At 45.2% G+C, this 18,225-nt stretch overlaps 2 protein-coding genes and 1 long non-coding RNA gene across 4 annotated transcripts in view; 1 reads left to right on the forward strand and 2 right to left on the reverse strand.

Annotated features, from left to right (window-relative positions):
• LOC307193356 (zinc finger protein 621) overlaps nt 1–18,225 on the reverse strand; it is a 279,464-nt gene that overhangs the window by 183,292 nt on the left and 77,947 nt on the right. The gene's annotated exons all lie outside the window — the stretch shown is intronic.
• LOC307193359 overlaps nt 1–18,225 on the forward strand; it is a 263,564-nt gene that overhangs the window by 127,884 nt on the left and 117,455 nt on the right. The gene's annotated exons all lie outside the window — the stretch shown is intronic.
• Nucleotides 1–18,225, reverse strand: part of MYRIP (myosin VIIA and Rab interacting protein) — a 219,655-nt gene that overhangs the window by 8,731 nt on the left and 192,699 nt on the right. For both annotated transcript variants that reach the window (XM_079935218.1, XM_079935219.1), the window contains exons 12-13: nt 9,548–9,742; nt 3,846–4,007 (exon numbers count right to left, since the gene is read on the reverse strand). In XM_079935218.1, coding sequence (XP_079791344.1) covers nt 3,846–4,007; nt 9,548–9,742 — 357 coding nt within the window. The remainder of the gene's footprint in view (nt 1–3,845; nt 4,008–9,547; nt 9,743–18,225) is intronic.

Raw genomic sequence — 18,225 nt, forward strand, 5'->3', positions numbered from 1 at the left:
GGATGAGTGACACACCCAACATCTCACAGCAGAGCTCAGCATTAATGCTACTGCTCATGATCTTGCCACGTTGCCCCCTTCTCAGAGGCCTTGCCAAGGCCTGGCATGGGGGACACTGGAGGAGGCTGGCAGAGTCGAGGGAGGAGGCTGGGATCACAGCCATCCTGCTGAGATGGCACAGCCTGAGTGTTGCTGGGGAATCAGACAGGAAACCTGAAAGTGGGCCCTGCTGCCAATGTGTGTGCCTCCGCCCTGACGTCTCCATTGCCTCCCCTGTCCCTAAGCTATTTTGTGCTGCACAGGACGAATTCTGATTCTGCTGCCATTTACTGAGGGCTTCTTTGGACAAAGCCCATTGGGATAGCTGCTATAGGAAGTGCAGAGAGAAGGTCTGAAAGGTCAGCAAATATGGGAGATGCTTCCCCTATCCCGGAGGAGCGGCAATCTTACTCAGATAAGGAGGAGGAGGCAGATAAAGGCCAAGACTGTGGCAGCTGGTGAAAGAATCCAAGCTGCCCAGCAGCCAGCCCCCAGAAGGGGCCACTGTGCAGCCCCTGTCCCTTCCTAGCCCCCAGATGCCTTCCTATTCTCACTCCTCAAATTTCACACTGAGAACGGCGTTCCTTTGGTTTATAGACCAATAAATTGCATAAACTTTTATCAGTCATTTGCAACTGATGTGGGTTAGATGCCCACATTCTTTCCTGGAAGCAGTTTTGATGGAGGGCTTTGCTCAGAGGGCCCTGGGAGACAGGTCAGTGGGAGAGCAAGTTGCTGACCTCCTGATTTGCTGACTGCCAGGCTCTAGAATAAGAAGGGTTAATTTTTCCAGTTTTAGGCCACAGGGCAAAGGATGCAGAAAGAGGAAAGGAGACTGCTGAGGGCTGATTTTGCCTACATTTTGTTTATCTGTCTCTCTATCTATCCATCCATCCATCTATCACGTTGTATCTGTGTTCCCTTAATTCCTAAGACTGCATATCCAGTGACCCTTACACTGTGTTCCCTTAATTCCTAAGACTGCATATCCAGTGACCCTTACACTTGCTAGAAGGGGATGACCAATTCTGCTCTGGGTTTCCTGGGAACCAAAGCAAAAAGATCATTTTACGACTCTGTGTCCACAAGATAAAGACCAAGTACTCAGAAGAATAGCTTTTCTTGATATTTAGAGTTAAGAGAGACCTTCCCCAGGAATGCCCACAGAGATGACCCTTCAGGACGCAGTGGACAGCATCCTTAGCACGCTGCCCGTGCATCATCCTGCAGTTGGCTTCAGCACCGGGCAATCCTGTCAGATTAGGTCAGATTCTAGGGTTGCTTTCCCATCGGAGTCCCAAAGGTTAACTCCAAGGTGAAAGCAACCCTAGAATCTGACCTAATCTAAGAACACAATTCAGCACATCTACCCTCCAGTGGGACCCTCCTACCATCCTGCAGGATACCCTCTGTGACATCTTCTGTGAGACTCTGCTTTGGACAAGAACAGATAACAAGGAATTAATCTTCCTTCTCTGGCAGCAACTGTAGGACAAGGAGAGTCTCCACGCTAATAAAGGTTCCCACATTGAAATGAGCCATAAAGATGATGGCAAGGTTGACAACCTCCCATGCAAAGTAAGGACTCTTATGCAAGTGGATATATACCTGAGGGCAGGACAAGCACATTTTTCAGGAAACCACACAGCACAGACTGGTGAAGAATTTGGGCTCTGAGGCCAGAAAGACTTAGGTTTAAAATCCTGGCTTCATCACTTTTTAGCTATTTGACTTCGGTTTAACCATTCTGAGCCTCCTTTTCTCCAGATATAAAAAGGGAAGAATAACGATAGCCACCTCATGGGGATGCTGAAAGGATTAAATACAATAATGAGTTCAAGGGTTAAGCCCAACTCCTGGCCCACAGTAAGACTCACTGAATATTAGGTATTATTAATGACATTATTATAATATTTAACAACGAATGATAAATTAATAGGCACATTCAAACACATGGAAAATGGACATTTTGGACTCCAGGATTTTCTGCCATAAAACATGGCTCCAATAATTTCAGCCTAGAAAAATTTGGAAACATGAATAACTAATTATCCAATAAAACCCTCCCAAACACCCATAAACAATATTACTTCCTGCTAAACCATTCAAGAAGTATTTGCTGCAAAATATACCCCCAGAAAACAAATGATTTGATTCTATTTCATATAACATTAACTATAAATTGATTAAATGTTGAGTGGCATTTGTGGGAAATGATTTTTGAGGAGAGTTGCTCTTCAGCTATGCTTGCTGGTAATAAACAGTCAACAGGGCCATCTGTGATGAGACCATTCCTGGGCCATTCCTAGCACAGAACTGGTTCCCTCCCATTCTCAAGAGTGCTGAATGATATGAGCAGCTGTTGTGATTTTTGATTCTTTAAGATAAAAATATTTATTTAAAAAATAATTATCAGACTTCCCTGGTGGTGCAGTGGTTAGGAATTTGCCTGCCAATGCAGGGGACCCAGGTTCAAGCCCTGGTCCGGGAAGATCCCACATGCCGCGGAGCAGCTAAGCCTGTGTGCCACAACTACTGAGCCTGTGCTCTAGAGCCCACGAGCCACAACTACTGAGCCTGTGCACCACAACTACTGAAGCCCACGTGCCTAGAGCCCATACTCCGTGACAAGAGAAGCCACCTCAATGAGAAGCCCACGTACCGCAACAAAGAGTAGCCCCTCGCTGCAACTAGAGGAAGCCGGCGCATAGCAACAAAGGCCCAACACAGCCAAAAATAAATAAATAAACTTATAAAAAAAATTATCTCCCAAAACTGTCATCTTCTCTATCCAGAGATGGTTTCAATTGATCCCCATTCTCCAGAGGATGCAGTTTTAAGATGCAGGGTCTACAGAAATAGCAGTGAACCAGGGGTCTACACTGAGCTTATGCTGCAGAGACCAGCATTTCTCGTGGGTCCCTGAGTATGTATATGTCCATGGACCCCAGTTTGAGAATCAGTTACTTAGTCCACAGTCCATTTTGATCCAGAGTCAGAGGCCAAGAGAATATCCATGAAAACTGCAAACAAGCATCTTCAGAAAGTTATAGATAATATAGTAATTAGTTCTAAAACAGCCATATCTAAATCATGAAAAATATTGGTCTAAGAAATCTGCACTTCGTTTTTCATTTATTTATTCATCTCATTTTTATTGAGGCCCAAACCTGTGTGAGGTGTTATGCTAGGCACTGGAGTTACTGTGTTAAGCTAGATAGCTAGAGTCCTGTCCTCAAGGAGCTTTTAGTCTATCGTGGGGAAACCTGGCATTAAATAGGTAATCAACAGTGTGATGGGACTTCCCTGGTGGCGCAGGGGATAAGACTCCGCGCTCCCAATGCAGGGGGCCGGGGTTTGATCCCTGGTCGGGGAACTAGATCCCACATGCGTGCCGCAACTGAGAGTTCACATGCCATAACTAAGGAGCCCACCTGCGGCAAGTAAGACGTGGCACAACCAAATAAATATTTTTTAAAAAAACAGTGTGATAAAGGTTAGGGAAGGGTGGTCTTGGGATGGAATGGGAACCTCGATAGCAAGGGTCAGAGAATTTGTCAAAGAGGAAAATGGCATAGGTTTTAAAGAGATATATTATCAAGGTCATAATTTGGGGAGAGGAAGCCTGCACTTTAAAAAAGGAGGCTTTGGTGGAATCCATCTGGAAGGACCATGCCCACGAAAAGTCTGCTAGAGGTAGCAGGAACTGATAGATATAAAGGCTTTGAAATGATTCTTTTGTAAGATGGGGTGCCCTCTCCTTTTGCCCGGTAGTTCTCCATCTAGGCAGAGAGGAGAGTTCTTACCTGGATCTCAGCATGGTGGACCCGGGCTGCTGCCGTGGCTACTTGGTCCTCCAGATCTGCCAGTTCAGTCTCATCAGTGCCACTGTGGATGCAGCGGGCAGCATCCTCTAGCTCACTCAGCTGGCCTTCAAGTCCATACACGGTACCTGCCGCCAGGTACACCTATAGAGGAGGCATGGCCTTTGAGCTCAGGTCTGTGGACCCAGGACTGGTGGGGCCCCTTCAGGGGATGCCATAATTCAGGGGAGTGAGAGAGAACTAGACTCAACATTGGGAGAGACAGGGAGCCCCCCATTTATAAACATTCTTCACACTTAAGTGGTGGTAGCATAAGGTCTTGCCACCCCCTCACTGTCAACCACACCTCCTCTTCCCCCAACCTTTCCTGCAAAAAAAAAGTAGTATGTAAATTTTAAAAATATGATAAAATAGTACAAGAATACATGACATCAGCTACATAAATTGTGAATTTGTCCAGGGACTATAACAACCACAATTATCAAGATAGAGGATACAAAGAGAAAAACTCATGATGTAGTTTTGCCAGTAAAAATTTTGGTTGGCATTAGTAATTTGGAAAAATTCAGAAAACATGAAAGAGGTGAAATTAATTTAAAACGATTACAAATTTTGCGTGAATTATCTCTGATTAAGTACCGTGAAGTTGCTTGAATCAGGTTAAGGGAATGAAAATGAACCTGAAGTATGTAGTAGGAAAATACCTTATTTTTTAGAAAATAGTGTGATGTTGAGAAGCATATAAAATCTATGATCAATTAAGACAGTTTTTTGAGAGCTCCTGAAGATTAAAGAGAAAATAAGGTAAAGGAAGTAATTTGAGGGAAAATTAAAGGAAGTTACTTTGGCTTACGAGTTTATAAGGTGATTCTCATAAAAGTGGGCAAACAGAAAGTAAAATCGTTGGAATAATTCAGGCTGAGTTCCCACACCAAAAAAAGGGAAATTCATTTTGATAAGATAATTAAAAACATAAACTTATAGCTTTGCACAATGAAACTAAATTTGGAATTTAAATGAAATGAATGACTTAAGTGTGGCAATGGTTAAACATGACCTGACATATCTTTGGTCTCAGGACCTTGATATTTCCAGAAACATGCAACACTCAGCATCGTCATACCCTATGGTTGTATCAACTTAATAGCACCTTGTTGTTTTGTCACCGGCATGGTCATCCAGTAACGTTCCTTACTTTCTCTGCCAAGACAAAGCAATATGAAATCTCTCCAAGTTCTCAGCAAGGCCAGAATGTTCATCTTTTGCTTTGTGTTCCCTAAAAGCCTGCTTTCCTGGCACTAGGGGGATAGGGAGGTTCAGTGGTTTGGCACTGACACCTGCTCAACAGGAACTTACAAGCAAGGTCATGGCACCTAAAGGATTAGAGGATGATGACAATGGTGATGGTGGTGATGATGATCATGACAGGTATTTACTGAGCCAGAGGGCTGGTGCCAGATTTTATGCCTTTATCCACCCTGCCCTACGATGCTGTGATACTTAATCTCGACTGGAATATTTCGACGATTTATATTTCAAACGTTGGCATAAAGGTGCTAGAGTTACTGTGGTTATAGATGGCCATAATATTGGCTCTGTGGCTGGGCTGAAATAACACAAATTAACATGCCATATAATGAAATTGCTATTCTAGTCTTAAAAATAACCCATTTGAAAAACATAACCTGGAGATGCTTGCTTAATTAAGGTCCACTTTTGGCGAGAGGTATGGTTACCATGTCTGAGTAATCTACGTCCTCTCCAAACTCTAGTCACTGATGCCTATGACCCCATTGACTGGCTCCTGGTTCAACAAGCCTTTCTCAAAGTGGTTCAAGGGATGAGAATAGGTGTTTCAAAGGAAGGACTTTATGGTCAAAGCCCCTAGAATAAAGAACATTAAACAGATTTCTTTATTGCAGGACTTCTCAGGGTCTTTAATGTGCTAAGATGTATCTCAGTTTTCCTAGAAAGAGTATATGGGTTTCTCAAGCTTATTTGTTCTTAGAGCATCTTGTTGGACTTGGCGTCCATGACATATACTTTAGGGGACTAAGGTTAGACAGTAACAGATAGTATTTCTTTTCTTGTTCTCTGAGAGCAGAGAGCCATGACCACTTCTAGAAGTTCTACCTCTCCTGTGCTATGGGGGTTGTACAAGGGCTTTGAGAAGGAAGATCAACATCCCCTGCCTGATCTTGGATTCTGGGCCAGAGCTAGGTCCCCCCTTGGCCATCCCACTGTGCCTGCTGCCACTGGTTGTATACTACAACATATTTGGGGTTGCCGGAGTTATAAGGCAGAAGAAAAAGGGAAGTTGAGACTAGTCCTCCATTGGCTCTGTGGCTGGGAATTATGGGGTACCCCAGGTGGTCTCTGTCATTTAGGAAAGATAAGAACGAGGAAGGTCCTTAGATGGCGGTGGGAGGGTGAGGGAGCCGACTCACCCCTCCCACTCACAACCCTGCATAAATCCACAAGGTGGCCCTGGTGGGACCCTACCATTCACACCACAGGTCTGAAAATGGTCATACTTGTTCTCTGTTGATCCCTAGATCCATTTTCCATTCTGTTCTGCTCTCCTCTGTTCTCTGTGACGCTAACCTATACAAACTTTACCACCAAGGCTCCCTTGCTGGTTGGGATGGGTTTGGCCAATGGGAAGCACCAGCAGGAGATCAAAGGCAGGAGGAGAAAGAAGAGCGAGCCTTTTTTCCCCTGCTTTTTCCCTTCCTGGATTCCACGGTGACAGCTCCCGCTAGGGGGCGCCCTTCCAGGTTCCAGTTCTCCCTGGGCTATACTGCCTGCGGGTGGTGACCACTTCCTCCTACTGCTACTCTGTGGGCACCACAGCACCCCTTATCCTTGCCCACACCTGAGTCAATACTCCCTGAAACTTTCCTCTCCCAGACAGACCCCTAACAGGTACAGTAGAACCCTGTGCTTCAGAGCTCCCCAGGCATTCAGTCCGAGAAACTGAGTCCCCACTGTGCATTCAGGGGAGGCTGGCATTGGTCAGAGGTTTCTCCCACCTTTAGGGGAGACAGAGCTGATTTCACAGCCAGGCAGCAGGTGAGAAGTGTCAAAGCTAAGAGACTAAGGAAATTCTAAAATCCCCATGCCCTACCCTAATTAAGTGGATTAACAAGGCAGTTATGAAAACAGGAGATTAGACATATGAATGTGATATTTTTTGTTTTATCTTATGTAGCTCTGAAATCTTCATAAGACTTCTTAAAGATGAATATTCTCTTGCAAATGAGGATGTTCTCTTTTATCTCAGCGGCTTGGTCTGCAGAAGCCAGTGTTCAGAGGGCAGACTAAGTGTTGCCATTTCTATTTCTGCCATTCCCTGGGCTCCTCAGCACAAAGGAGAGAGGCAGAGGAGCAGGCGCGCTCTTCAGAACATAGACAAAAGCCCTGGTTTAATTAAATCAGCTGCACCCAGAGGCCAGTTTAAGAATCAGCCCTGCCCTTCTCCTGCTGCTCAGCTGAATTCCATCCTGGAAACAGCAGAGCAAGCAACCTGCCCATGGCTCTGTGATCTGGTGAACTAAAGAGATTAAAAAAAAAAAGTCATCCCTTCTGTGACTCAAAGACCCACAGAATTCAAAGGAACAAAGATGGAATCTCTTCGGAGGTGAAATTTGAAAAGCTGGTTGGGGTAGGGAAGGAGGTGGAAGTAGGCAGTTAACTCTATGAGAACAGGAGAGGCATCTTAGAGGGGCTGGACAGGGAGCAGGAAGTTGTAATCCCCAGCTTTTCCACTGCTGGTGTTCCTGACGTCTTGAATCAGTGGCTAAGTAGATGTGTTTCGCACTCAAAGTGTTAATGAACCCACAAAAAGAAACATGATGTACAATAAAAGGATCTTACAAAATGAAAACTCTGCCAAGGCCATTGTATTTTTCATTAAACTCCTTAGAGGGGAAAAAAAGGCATGCTGTCTTTGCTTTCAGTGTGCTGACCTTTGTCATTTAAATCTAGATTATTTCATGCATTGTAAGTTTTTTTGATACCATACTTCGTAAAAAGAAAAAAATGCCTCCCTTTCCTGGTGAACCATATCTTTATTTTAGTCTTTTCAATTCTGTGTGTGCAGGAATAGGGCCATTTTAGGACTATCAGCACCTGAAAGAATTGTATTATAGGCATTTTTAAAGAACAGAGACCTGCACATTAGAAGTAAAACATTTCTTTTAAAAAAGGATTTTATTCATCTGATGTAGTCATATATCAGATAAACATTCCTTGCACACCTCCTCTGTGTCAGGCTCAGGGCCAAGGGTTAGGGCTATAGACAGGAAAGGCAGCAGGTCCTGTTCTATAGGAATTTATATATCCGGTTTCCAACTTGGGCAAGACCGTGCCCTACTCTTCCCCCATGCTCCCGCTAATATTTGGCAATGTCTTGAGACATTTTTGATTGTCAAATCTAGGAGGGTGCAGCTTCTAGCATCTAGTGGGTAGAGACCAGGGATGCTGCTAAACATCCTACAACGTACAGGACAGGCCCCGCAACAAAGAATTATCTAACCCAAAATGTCAGTGGTGCTGATCTAATAGGAGGTATATGAGTGAACAGAAAGGGCAACAAAGTGAGGCAGACATATGCTTAGGTTTTATGGGAATCCAAAGGGAGAGAGTCTTCTACTTTCAAAGTGAAACTAATATTGGCTTTTTTTTTTTTTTTTACCTTGAGTCATTTAGATTTGTTGTTGTTTCAACTTCTGGCAAAAAATCTCTCTGATAACATTTCCTGGTTTCTGAGAACACCATTCATTAGACCATCTCCAAATTAGGGTTGATTCTGCTGGGTCTGGAAAGATGGAATCACCTGACTGGATTTGACATCGGGACTATACCAACTGGTGATGGTAACGATGGCCTGAGTGGCTAATGTCCAGATTTCTCTGTGTGACCCCTGGTTTGCATTGTTTGAAAATTCTCATTGGACCTTTACCGAAGTCTTAAAAATGATTTTAGGTGTTTATATGTAAGAATCTATTACATTCTTTCTTTCCTCACCAGTTGGAAGGACAGAAAAACCATTACGAGCAGACATATCTGTGAAGCAGGGCAGAGCAATTCTGTAGTAACCTAAGTTCTGTTGGCAACCACTGTTTTTCTCTGTAGTGGCACTGGCAATGCTCCACCTGGATCCCCACAGATCCCTTATATAGTTTCTGCATACTCCCCTCCCCGCTCCCAAGCTGCAGTGTGCCTTTGTTTCCAACAGCTCAGATCTATGCAAAAACGGCATTTGAGCTACTGTAGACACTTCGCCTGCATTCAGAGAGACTGAGGTGCCCACTGGCTGTAGGAGGGGCCAGTTCCTTTGCCTTAGGTCAGGACAACTCTGAGATGCAACTCACACCACGGAGTTGCCTGCAGGATCGGGCTGAAGCTACTTTATGTCTAAGATCATAGCTTTGCTTGACTTCTTCCCTCTCCCCACTCCCTGACCAGTCTCCCCTGGGAGCATTTCCCTAATAAATCACTTGCACAGAAATCTTCATCTTGGGGTCTGCTTCTGGGACACCCAGTCTAAGACCCTTCTGAGAATATATTTGCTATGGTGGTAGTATATTTGTGTCCTTGCCCTCTTTGTGAAGAGTTACAACATCATCAGCTTCTGCTTTGGACATGTGTGCCCTAGACAGAGCACATCCACACTGTCTTACATTTTCTTCCAGGGAAGTCAGCTGCTCATCCAGTCTCACTTGGTCTGTTCCAAGAGGAAACGTCCCTTTCTCTCTGTCAGGAGGGACAGGTGGGAACTCCCAGGGCCCTGTAGACTCTGCTATCAACTCCTCCGTGGCGTTGATGACTTTCAGGACTTCTGTGGAGATGTTGCAGAGAGAAACAGCAGAATACTTCTGTTTGGTCCAATAACAGAAGGGGACAGAAGACAAGAACAACATTAACAATGACATGGAAGTTCTACATTATCACGGTGCTCATCATGAGATCGATTCTGTTTCATAACACACACAAACATCAATGTGCCAAAGGAATGAGACACTAAAAAAATCTACCCAGTCTGAGGGGACCGAGAGGAGGCCTGATGTAACTTGGCTTAGCTTCTGTGACTCACAATGAATTATTTCAGATTTTTAGGGAGAGAGGAAGGAGAGCTCCAGTGGAAGCCACTAGGTCCTCTGCCCACTGCTGATAGTTTCATATTCATTACCTCGTTTGCTGGATGATATTCTCTTTCCTCAACAGAGCTTCAGTCACAGACTCTGTCAAACTACATTCACGATGTGGTCCAGTGGGTAGCTTTATGGATGAAGAGTTAGGGGACCTGGGCTCTAGATCTAGCTGTCATTTCATCTAGATATGGGACCTTGGCCAGGCTACTTCCCATTTCTGGAACTCAGTTTTGTCATCTATACATTGAGAGGATTGGAAAGAGTTTCTCTGCAGTCTCTGGTAGCTACTGTGTTGTTAGCTCACCCACATCTATTCTCAAGCCCATTCTTCCTTATCTCCCCCCACCATTAAGGCTGAACAGAAAATACACTGCATTTCCCAGCCTCTCCTGCAGCCAGGGGCAGTCATGTGACATCGTTCTGACCAGTGAGCCTGAAGGGAATGTCTATTGAGGGGTTTCTAGCAAAGCTTTTGTTTTCCTAATCAGGTGAATAGATGCAGCTGATGCTCTCCTGCCCCCACTTCTCTCTGCCTTGATCACAGGTCTGCGGTTAGGAAGCCAACAAGAGTGAGGATGATACCAAAATGCTGGGTCAGGTGGATCAGAAAGACTGAAAGAGCCTGAGCCCACATAGCACTGGATCAGCTGAACTGCCTCTGAACACCTTGATACATGTATGCAAAATAAGTCCCTACCTGTTGGAGCCCCTACTGGCTGGATTTTCTGTTATTTGTGGTTGAATATATTTCTGATACAAGTCACTTCTAGTTTTTATATTCATGGCTCAAAATTACAGTCAGTCCAGATCTGGGCCAAGGTCTTTAATGGAACAGAGGTACTTCAGCCACAAAGAATTATCTGCATCTTTGAGCTCATCTGAACATATAGCACCAAGAAGTAAGCAGGAGATCAATGTTGCTTGGCACCGTTGGTGTCCATCTACAATCAATTTTACTTAGCCCATCACCGGGTTTGTAAACTAGAAGTCAAATATTGCCCATGGGCATTTTTTTAACCAGTAAAGTGTTTCAAGAAAGCCTGGAATTTGAATGCCTTTGGTACCTCCCAAGGTGTCTATCTGATTCATATATTCTGGCCAAAATATATTAATAATAGCTCTGACTTGGTTTGCAAAGTTTGTTTCCTCAAGTAAATTCTACTGCAGGTTTTATCTCACTAGAGGAAGTTTCCAGTGGCCCTGCAACTTCACTATGGAATCAGAGTGTCTAAGTGACGAGTCCGTGGCTGAGTCCACAGTCTAGAAGCTGGCTCTGGGCTCTGGTACATGGTCTCATCCTAGGGTCTCATCCTGGCACCTGTCAGTCATCCTAGGGTTAGGGCACATGTGCTCAGAGGGCTCCTCTGCAGCCTGTCAGTTTCACAATAGCTGCTTGACTCACCCAAGAGTTATGCTTCTTTTGGTTCAAGGGAGTTTGCTACATACCAGAAAAATGGGTCTGGGTTATCAGGAAAATAAGATGGAGGAAGGTGACGCAGACTCACCAGAATAAGGGAAGTGTCCGAGGGAGGGCCAAGCCAACTCTTTACCTTAGGAAAAACTTGCAGAGGCTGTCCGCCATTATCTAGAATCCTGTAACTCGATGTGGCAGGTTTTGGAGATGAATTGGACTCAGAATGTTTTTGGCAAGGAATAGCTGCCACTGTTTGCTTAAGTCCATTTTAGAAAAGGCAACGTTGTATGTATGAAAGCAGGTTTGGTACCCTTCTCCGTAAATAAAGCTTGTATTTAGAAAGCTTGCCCTTTGTTTGATAGAAGAGGTGCCTTTGTACATCATTTGACAAAGGGATTCAGGAAAAACGGTTAGACCACAGCACGATGGAAGGGCAAATGTTAACATTTACACACATCTCCAGTTGGTCCAGGGTCATTAAGGGGCCAATGTTATTAATGGGAAGGACTTCAGAGGTGCTTAAACAGAAAGAATTATCTGCGTCTTGACTCCAACTGAACATATAATATCAAAGCGATAAGCTGGACATCAATGTTGCTTGGCAGTCATTGTTCCTTTCCGTCCAGAAATAGCCTTGTTTATTCAATCATAGGAGTTGCCAGCTGGAAGCCAAATATTGCCTAGAGGCATGCTTTTTTGACAAGAATGCCTTCTGTGAGATAAGCACTTCCCAGTTCTCTGCAGTCCCCACCAGTCATTCTATTGCATACATATCTTATTGGGGGCCTGTGGTGCGCAGGCTCTGCTCCAGGTGCTGGGATAAGCAGTGAACAGTGGATGAAGTTCCTGCCCTCAGAGTGTGCCTTTAGCTCTACCCCAGCCACTTGACACGGTGACATACTTTCCTGACCCCTGAAGGTATTTGCACTTGTCATTAAGTGAGAGTGAGCAGTCCCCAGCAGCTGGTCTGTGGAGAGCGGCACAGCTTCACTTGGGAGGTCTGTGGTCCCCTTCAGAAGGGAACCAGCTTGCAGCTGGGGAAGTGACTGAAAAAAATTGTATAGAAACTGGACAAGATCTCTCTGGTTCGTTGGTGTCCCAGTTCTGCCCTCCATTGTGAAACACAAACTAGAACCCACAAACACTTGCAGAGAATTAATCCCACCTCTAGGAAATCGGGTGGTTCTTGCGTGTTCTACAGGAGTATTGCGGGCTTGCTTGGATGTGAGCGTGGGAGTGGACAGGGCACCTGCTGGAAGTGAAGATAACTGGGATTTAATTAGCTGTGTGACAGGAGCAGGGCACCCAACCTCCCTGTTCCTTAGCTTACTCACTAGGCCAGTAAGCGATTAGAAGGTTTGTCACAGGGTTAACACCAACTTGTTATGTAAATGTCCTGTTCCCTGCCCAGTCTAGATTTAAAAGTAGAAAGTACCTTCTACAATTATGTGAAATAAAGCTATATTTAGCACCAGACAGGGTTTTGTTCAGATAAAAAGCTGGTGAGGATTCAGAGGTGCTGGCAGGGAGCCCTGTGTGTGGGAGAAATGAAAATCTACAGGAGCCTTCCTGCTTTATTGCTTACAGCTCCAGAGACCTGAGCTGAATGGCACAAACAAAGCAAGATTCCAGAGCCAGAAAGAGCTCTCTATGACGGCAGCCGACGTTACTCCAGACGTTAATTATAAGATGGGTCAAATGTGACAGGTCCATGGTATCAAATAAGGGAGACGTGAAAGTGTGAAGAAAATCAGCTGACAGAATAGGGGCTGTTGCAGAACAGGAAGGTTGGCCTCAAAGACACTCGTGACCAAGGGCCCCATGGATGATGGAATGAAAATGGCCAGTGGACTCACGCAGTAACCAAATTCAACCTTCTAGTGATCAAAGAAACACAAATTAAACAACAAATTTATTAAGTGCCGGGTACATGCATGACTCCCTTTCAAAATGCCCAGCATAGCCAGTATGGCTTCTCTAGGGTGGAAGAGGAGCTTTCAGCTGTTGATACGCCCCGGGGATGTATTTGCTCTGACACACTGATGCTCCTTCACCTCCCGACCACGCATGGTCACCACTGAGAGCCTGAGTGTCCTTCTCTAGGGTCCGGTCTGTGTCACATCCCCTTGTGGAACATCAAATCTATTATGTCAACTTTACAATCACCGGGCTGGAACCAAGAGTCCATGCTCAGGGTACAGAAGGTGATGAGAAACCTCCAGTGTTTCCTCCATCGCTCAGCAGTGAGGCAGAGAAACAAGCGTCAACCTCAACAAAGACTCAGCTTCCTGCCAGACTGTGACCAACAACAGGACCAATGCTGACCTTTAAGGAGCTGATGTACCACTCCGAGGTGGGGGCCTGCCACAGTGGCCATGTCAGTGGACCTGAGAAAGAAGACCAGGCCAGGACCCACATCAAAATCCCACCTGTATCTTTTCTCTTCTTTCTAGGGACTGCAGGGCAGAGCAGACTCCTTTACTTTTTGTCTCACTACCCACACACTTGAGCCCGAGCAATCTCTCCATCCTGTAGCCATGCCCCTTCTCGTCCTATAAAAACATGTTGCTAGAAACAAATTCTTCCTCCATTTACTCTTCCTTATAAACTGTTTTCCAAAGACATGCAGCATGCAGAGTGTTGCCAGGGGGAGATTCTGAGTCTCTAGAATTCAAAAGAAGAAAATATTTCCATCCTAAACACTAGATATACCTGCTTATTTGCAGTCCTCGCAAATTCTCCTGATAATTTTCCAGTGTCGTCATTCATTTCAAAGCTTTGTGTTGGACAAAGAAATGCAAACTCATTTCAAGCTGGAATAAGTGGGACTGCTGCTTACCAGAATGGCTCAAGCTTGTGAACATGTGAGTAGCAGGGTCTCATTAGCTGCCTGGCTTAATAGGAAGAGAACACAGTGGAATAACAGAGGCCTGATCCCAGACCCCTCTCTACCCTTGGGCATGTGCGTGCACATGTGTCTGCCAGTCTCAGCAGCGCCAAAACAGATTCAGTATCTGGCTGTGTGTGATGAACTGGGGCTGTGACAGAGGCCTGGGGTATCTATTTATGTGACTTGATATAAGTCTTGATATGACAGAACCTAATACAATGTGGGATAAAAGCTTTGAGGACTAAATGATGTGTCCAGGTTTCTGGGGCAGAAGAGGCAATTTCCCAGTTCCACCTCCGGGGATTGTTCTGACACCTTTAATAAGACCTAAACAGATAGAAGCTGAAAGGACATTGACATTAGGGTTTTTGTGAGATTTAGAAGCAGGCAGTATGCTTTGAGGTCCATGGGTCAACCTATGAAGCAGGGAGGGCAGTGGTAAGGGGACTGCCACGTCAGCAGGGTCTTGCAAAGGGCCTCCTTACCCATTGGGCTCCGCAGGCGTGGATCCTAGGGCCCACCATTCTTTTAGGGGGTCCATGAAAATGTCTTAATTTCTTTTAAAATCATGAGGAAAAATGAACTATTAGTTCCAGGCACATGTTTTAATACACAATATTAATCTTTATACCAACACAATTGTAAAATACGATTTTAGATGGGTTTTTATAGAGGAAAGGGTCCACAAAGGCAAAAGTGCTTGGGCCCACAGAAGTCATAACTTGGCCCCGATCTTGCTGATCTGGAGCCTCTATGGAGAAGACACCTGGGCAGGGCTGGTTCCTAGGGTGGATCTGGGCAGCAGCAGCAGCCTGGTGAAGGCCCTGAGCAGGCCACTATAAGAGGGCTGGTTGTGAACATGTGGGAGATCTTTCCCCTAGATTCCCCCAAATAATGGAGGGAGACAGTGGGGGTGGGTGGATGCTCCGGTCCTGTGGTTTCCTAGTGGGGACAGATGCTAAGGTGACCTCCTCATTGTACACACCAGATCACGAGGCTTGGGAAATTCAGGTTACTTTGTGTAGATTTTGGGGAAATAACTTAATCTCTCCAAGCCTCAGCTATGAAATGGAGATAACACCATCTAGCTCAAGGGGTTTTTGAGAAGATGAAATTAGTCAGCATATGCCAAGTGTCCACAGTGTTTGGGTCCAGAGCTGTCCACCTGTCCTCAAAACTCTCCCACCTGCCCTACTGGCTCAAGATGGGCACATTACTGGTGATGGCCAGTAGCTTAGACACCTTTTATTGTGTACTGTGTTCTATTTTTTTTTTTCCTTTTTGGCTGTGTTGAATCTTTGTTGCTGCATGCAGGCTTTCTCTAGTTACGGCGAGCAGGGGCTACTCTTCGTTGAGGTGCGCAGGCTTCTCATTGCGGTGGCTTCTCTTGTTGCAGAGCATGGGCTCTAGGGGGCACGGGCTTTAGTAGTTGCAGCGTGTGGGCTCCGTAGCTATGGCTAGCATGAGGTCAGTTGCTCCGCGGCATGTGGGATCTTCCTGGACCAGGGATCGAACCTGCGTCCCCTGCGTTGGCAGGTGGATTCTTAACCACTGCACCACCAGGGAAGTCCTGTACTGTGTTCTTGAAACAACGTTCCTTGACTACTTGGTGTTTTAAAGGATGCTTTTTACTATTTTTTAACCAAAAAAACAAAAAAGTTGAACTTTGCTGCTGTTTCCCAGTTTTTTTCTCTTGCTAAGTAAGAATATTAAAAAAAAAAAAATGCCACCATGGTCTACTACTGTCTGGCTTCACCATAATTTCATAAAGAAGGGATACCTTAACACCAAAAATGGAAGACACAGTATCAGAATACAGAATGGTTTGTCCTGAGAAATGACAGTAAACAACCTGACACTGACATTCAAGACATGCACACATGCATGTATGCACGCAGGACCCTCCGTTTCCCAGTAGGGAGCATACTGAACCATACGTACTGATAGGCAATAAAAATAAGGTATGTCATTGCCTAGCTGGGCAACCAAACAAGCCAGGCCCTCAAACATCATCTACTATTTCCCATCATCACTAATTTAATTCAAGCCTTCAGGAAGCATCTGCTCTATGCCCAGCACTGTACTGGGCCCTGCAGGGGATGCAGAGTGGGTAAGCCTGGGTTCCTGTCCTCAGAGAGCAGAGACAGGAGAAGGGAAGGAAGACCCAGGTAGCAGAAAACAGGTCCTACCCTGCACTGGGAGCCACAGGCTGTGGACCTGCAGAGGGGCAAGCAGGTTCCGTTAATGTGTGACCTTGGGGTCAGTCTGGAAGCACAGGAAACAGAAAGAACTTTGACAGAGTCTTCTAAAAACATGTTGGCTCCCATGCAGGAATTACAGGCAGAGGAGAAAAGTCTTTCAATGTTCAAGTTGCATAGAATGTGTACGGGGCCTCACCTTCTCTCCTGGGACACCTTGCTCCTGAGAGAGCCCTTTAGGGAGGAAGAGAGGAAGGAAGGGAGCCAGCTCAGTGTTAATGTGCGTCCTTCCTGGGCCGGGTCTGACCCCAGGCTTCTCGTGATTTCGTGTAACCCTCATCACAACCTGATGTGGTGGCTGTTTTCATCCTATCTTGAGAGACGAAGAACCTGTGGCTCAAGGAAGAAGATGCACAGCTGAGATTTGAACCCAGAGACTTTGGTCTTCAAGGTCCACACTCCTTCCCACCTGCCACATCACCTCCTCCACCTGCATAATTCCTGGGACCCAATGGACTGCAGAAAGTGATGGAACAACAGAATCTAACTGAATAATCAGATCCATGAACAACAGATCAGCGAGAGAAGGGCCTGTAGCCTCCACCAAGTGACATCAATCGGAACAAGCTCGTTGATTTGTACACCAATGACCAAGCCACACAACAGAGCTTGAGATCTCCCAAGCGACCAGCTCCTGTTCTGAGCCTTACTGAGCCTACCTGAGATGGAGCCACCAAAAACAATCAGAGTGAACAAGAATGTGGCCTCTGAGAAAATCTGATCTAAGTGTGATCCAGACTTCACAGCCTGCTCATTACTTTTCTGTCCCACATTACAGATGCTGCCTTGGCTTTATGAAATGCTTCTATCAAACCGCCAGAGCAAGCAAGGAAATTTGTCCAAATGCCCTGATTTCATGTATTTTTTTCCTTCTCAAAGGTAAGAAAAGAAACTCCATATGTCCTCCTGAATAGTTGACAGAAATCTGCTAGAAAAATTCAATGCAAATATGTTTCAGTTCTCATGAAACATAAGGCGCTCCGGCAAAGCCTCTACAACCCGTCAAAATACATTCTCCATGAACAGACTCACGTCCCCAACGACTGACTTGAAAGAAGGTGGCACAGAATTGTGGAAAGAAATTGGAGTATGAACCTAATAAATTAGCATATGTAATAAATTGAAACATGAAATGTAATGGAGATCAGAGAATGGACCTCTAGGAATGTTTGGGTTCTTAAATCGTTTAGATTTTGATGGTCAAAGCCACCTATGAAAGAAATAAGATTTCTAAAAATTGTGATAATTGAAATGAATTTTTTAAAAAAATTTATTTCATTTATTTTATTTTTGGCTGAGTTGGGTCTTCGTTGCTGCATGCGGGCTTTCTCTAGTTGCGTCGAGCAGGGGCTACTCTTCATTGAGGTGCGCAGGCTTCTCATTGCGGTGGCTTCTCTTGTTGCGGAGCATGAGCTCTAGGGGGCACGGGCTTCAGTAGTTGTGGTGCATGGGTTCAGTAGTTGTGGCACACGGGCTCAGTTGCTCCGCAGCATGTGGGATCTTCCCGGACCAGGGATTGAACCCGTGTCCCCTGCATTGGCAGGCGGATTCTTAACCACTGTGCCACCAGGGAAGCCCGAAATGAATTTTTTTAAATGTGCTATTTGCACATTTAATTTAGTTCCAGAAATAAACCCACTGGTCT

The sequence above is a fragment of the Stenella coeruleoalba genome (genome assembly GCF_951394435.1).
Source record: "Stenella coeruleoalba genome assembly, chromosome: 10".
NCBI classification, from domain to species: domain Eukaryota; kingdom Metazoa; phylum Chordata; class Mammalia; order Artiodactyla; family Delphinidae; genus Stenella; species Stenella coeruleoalba.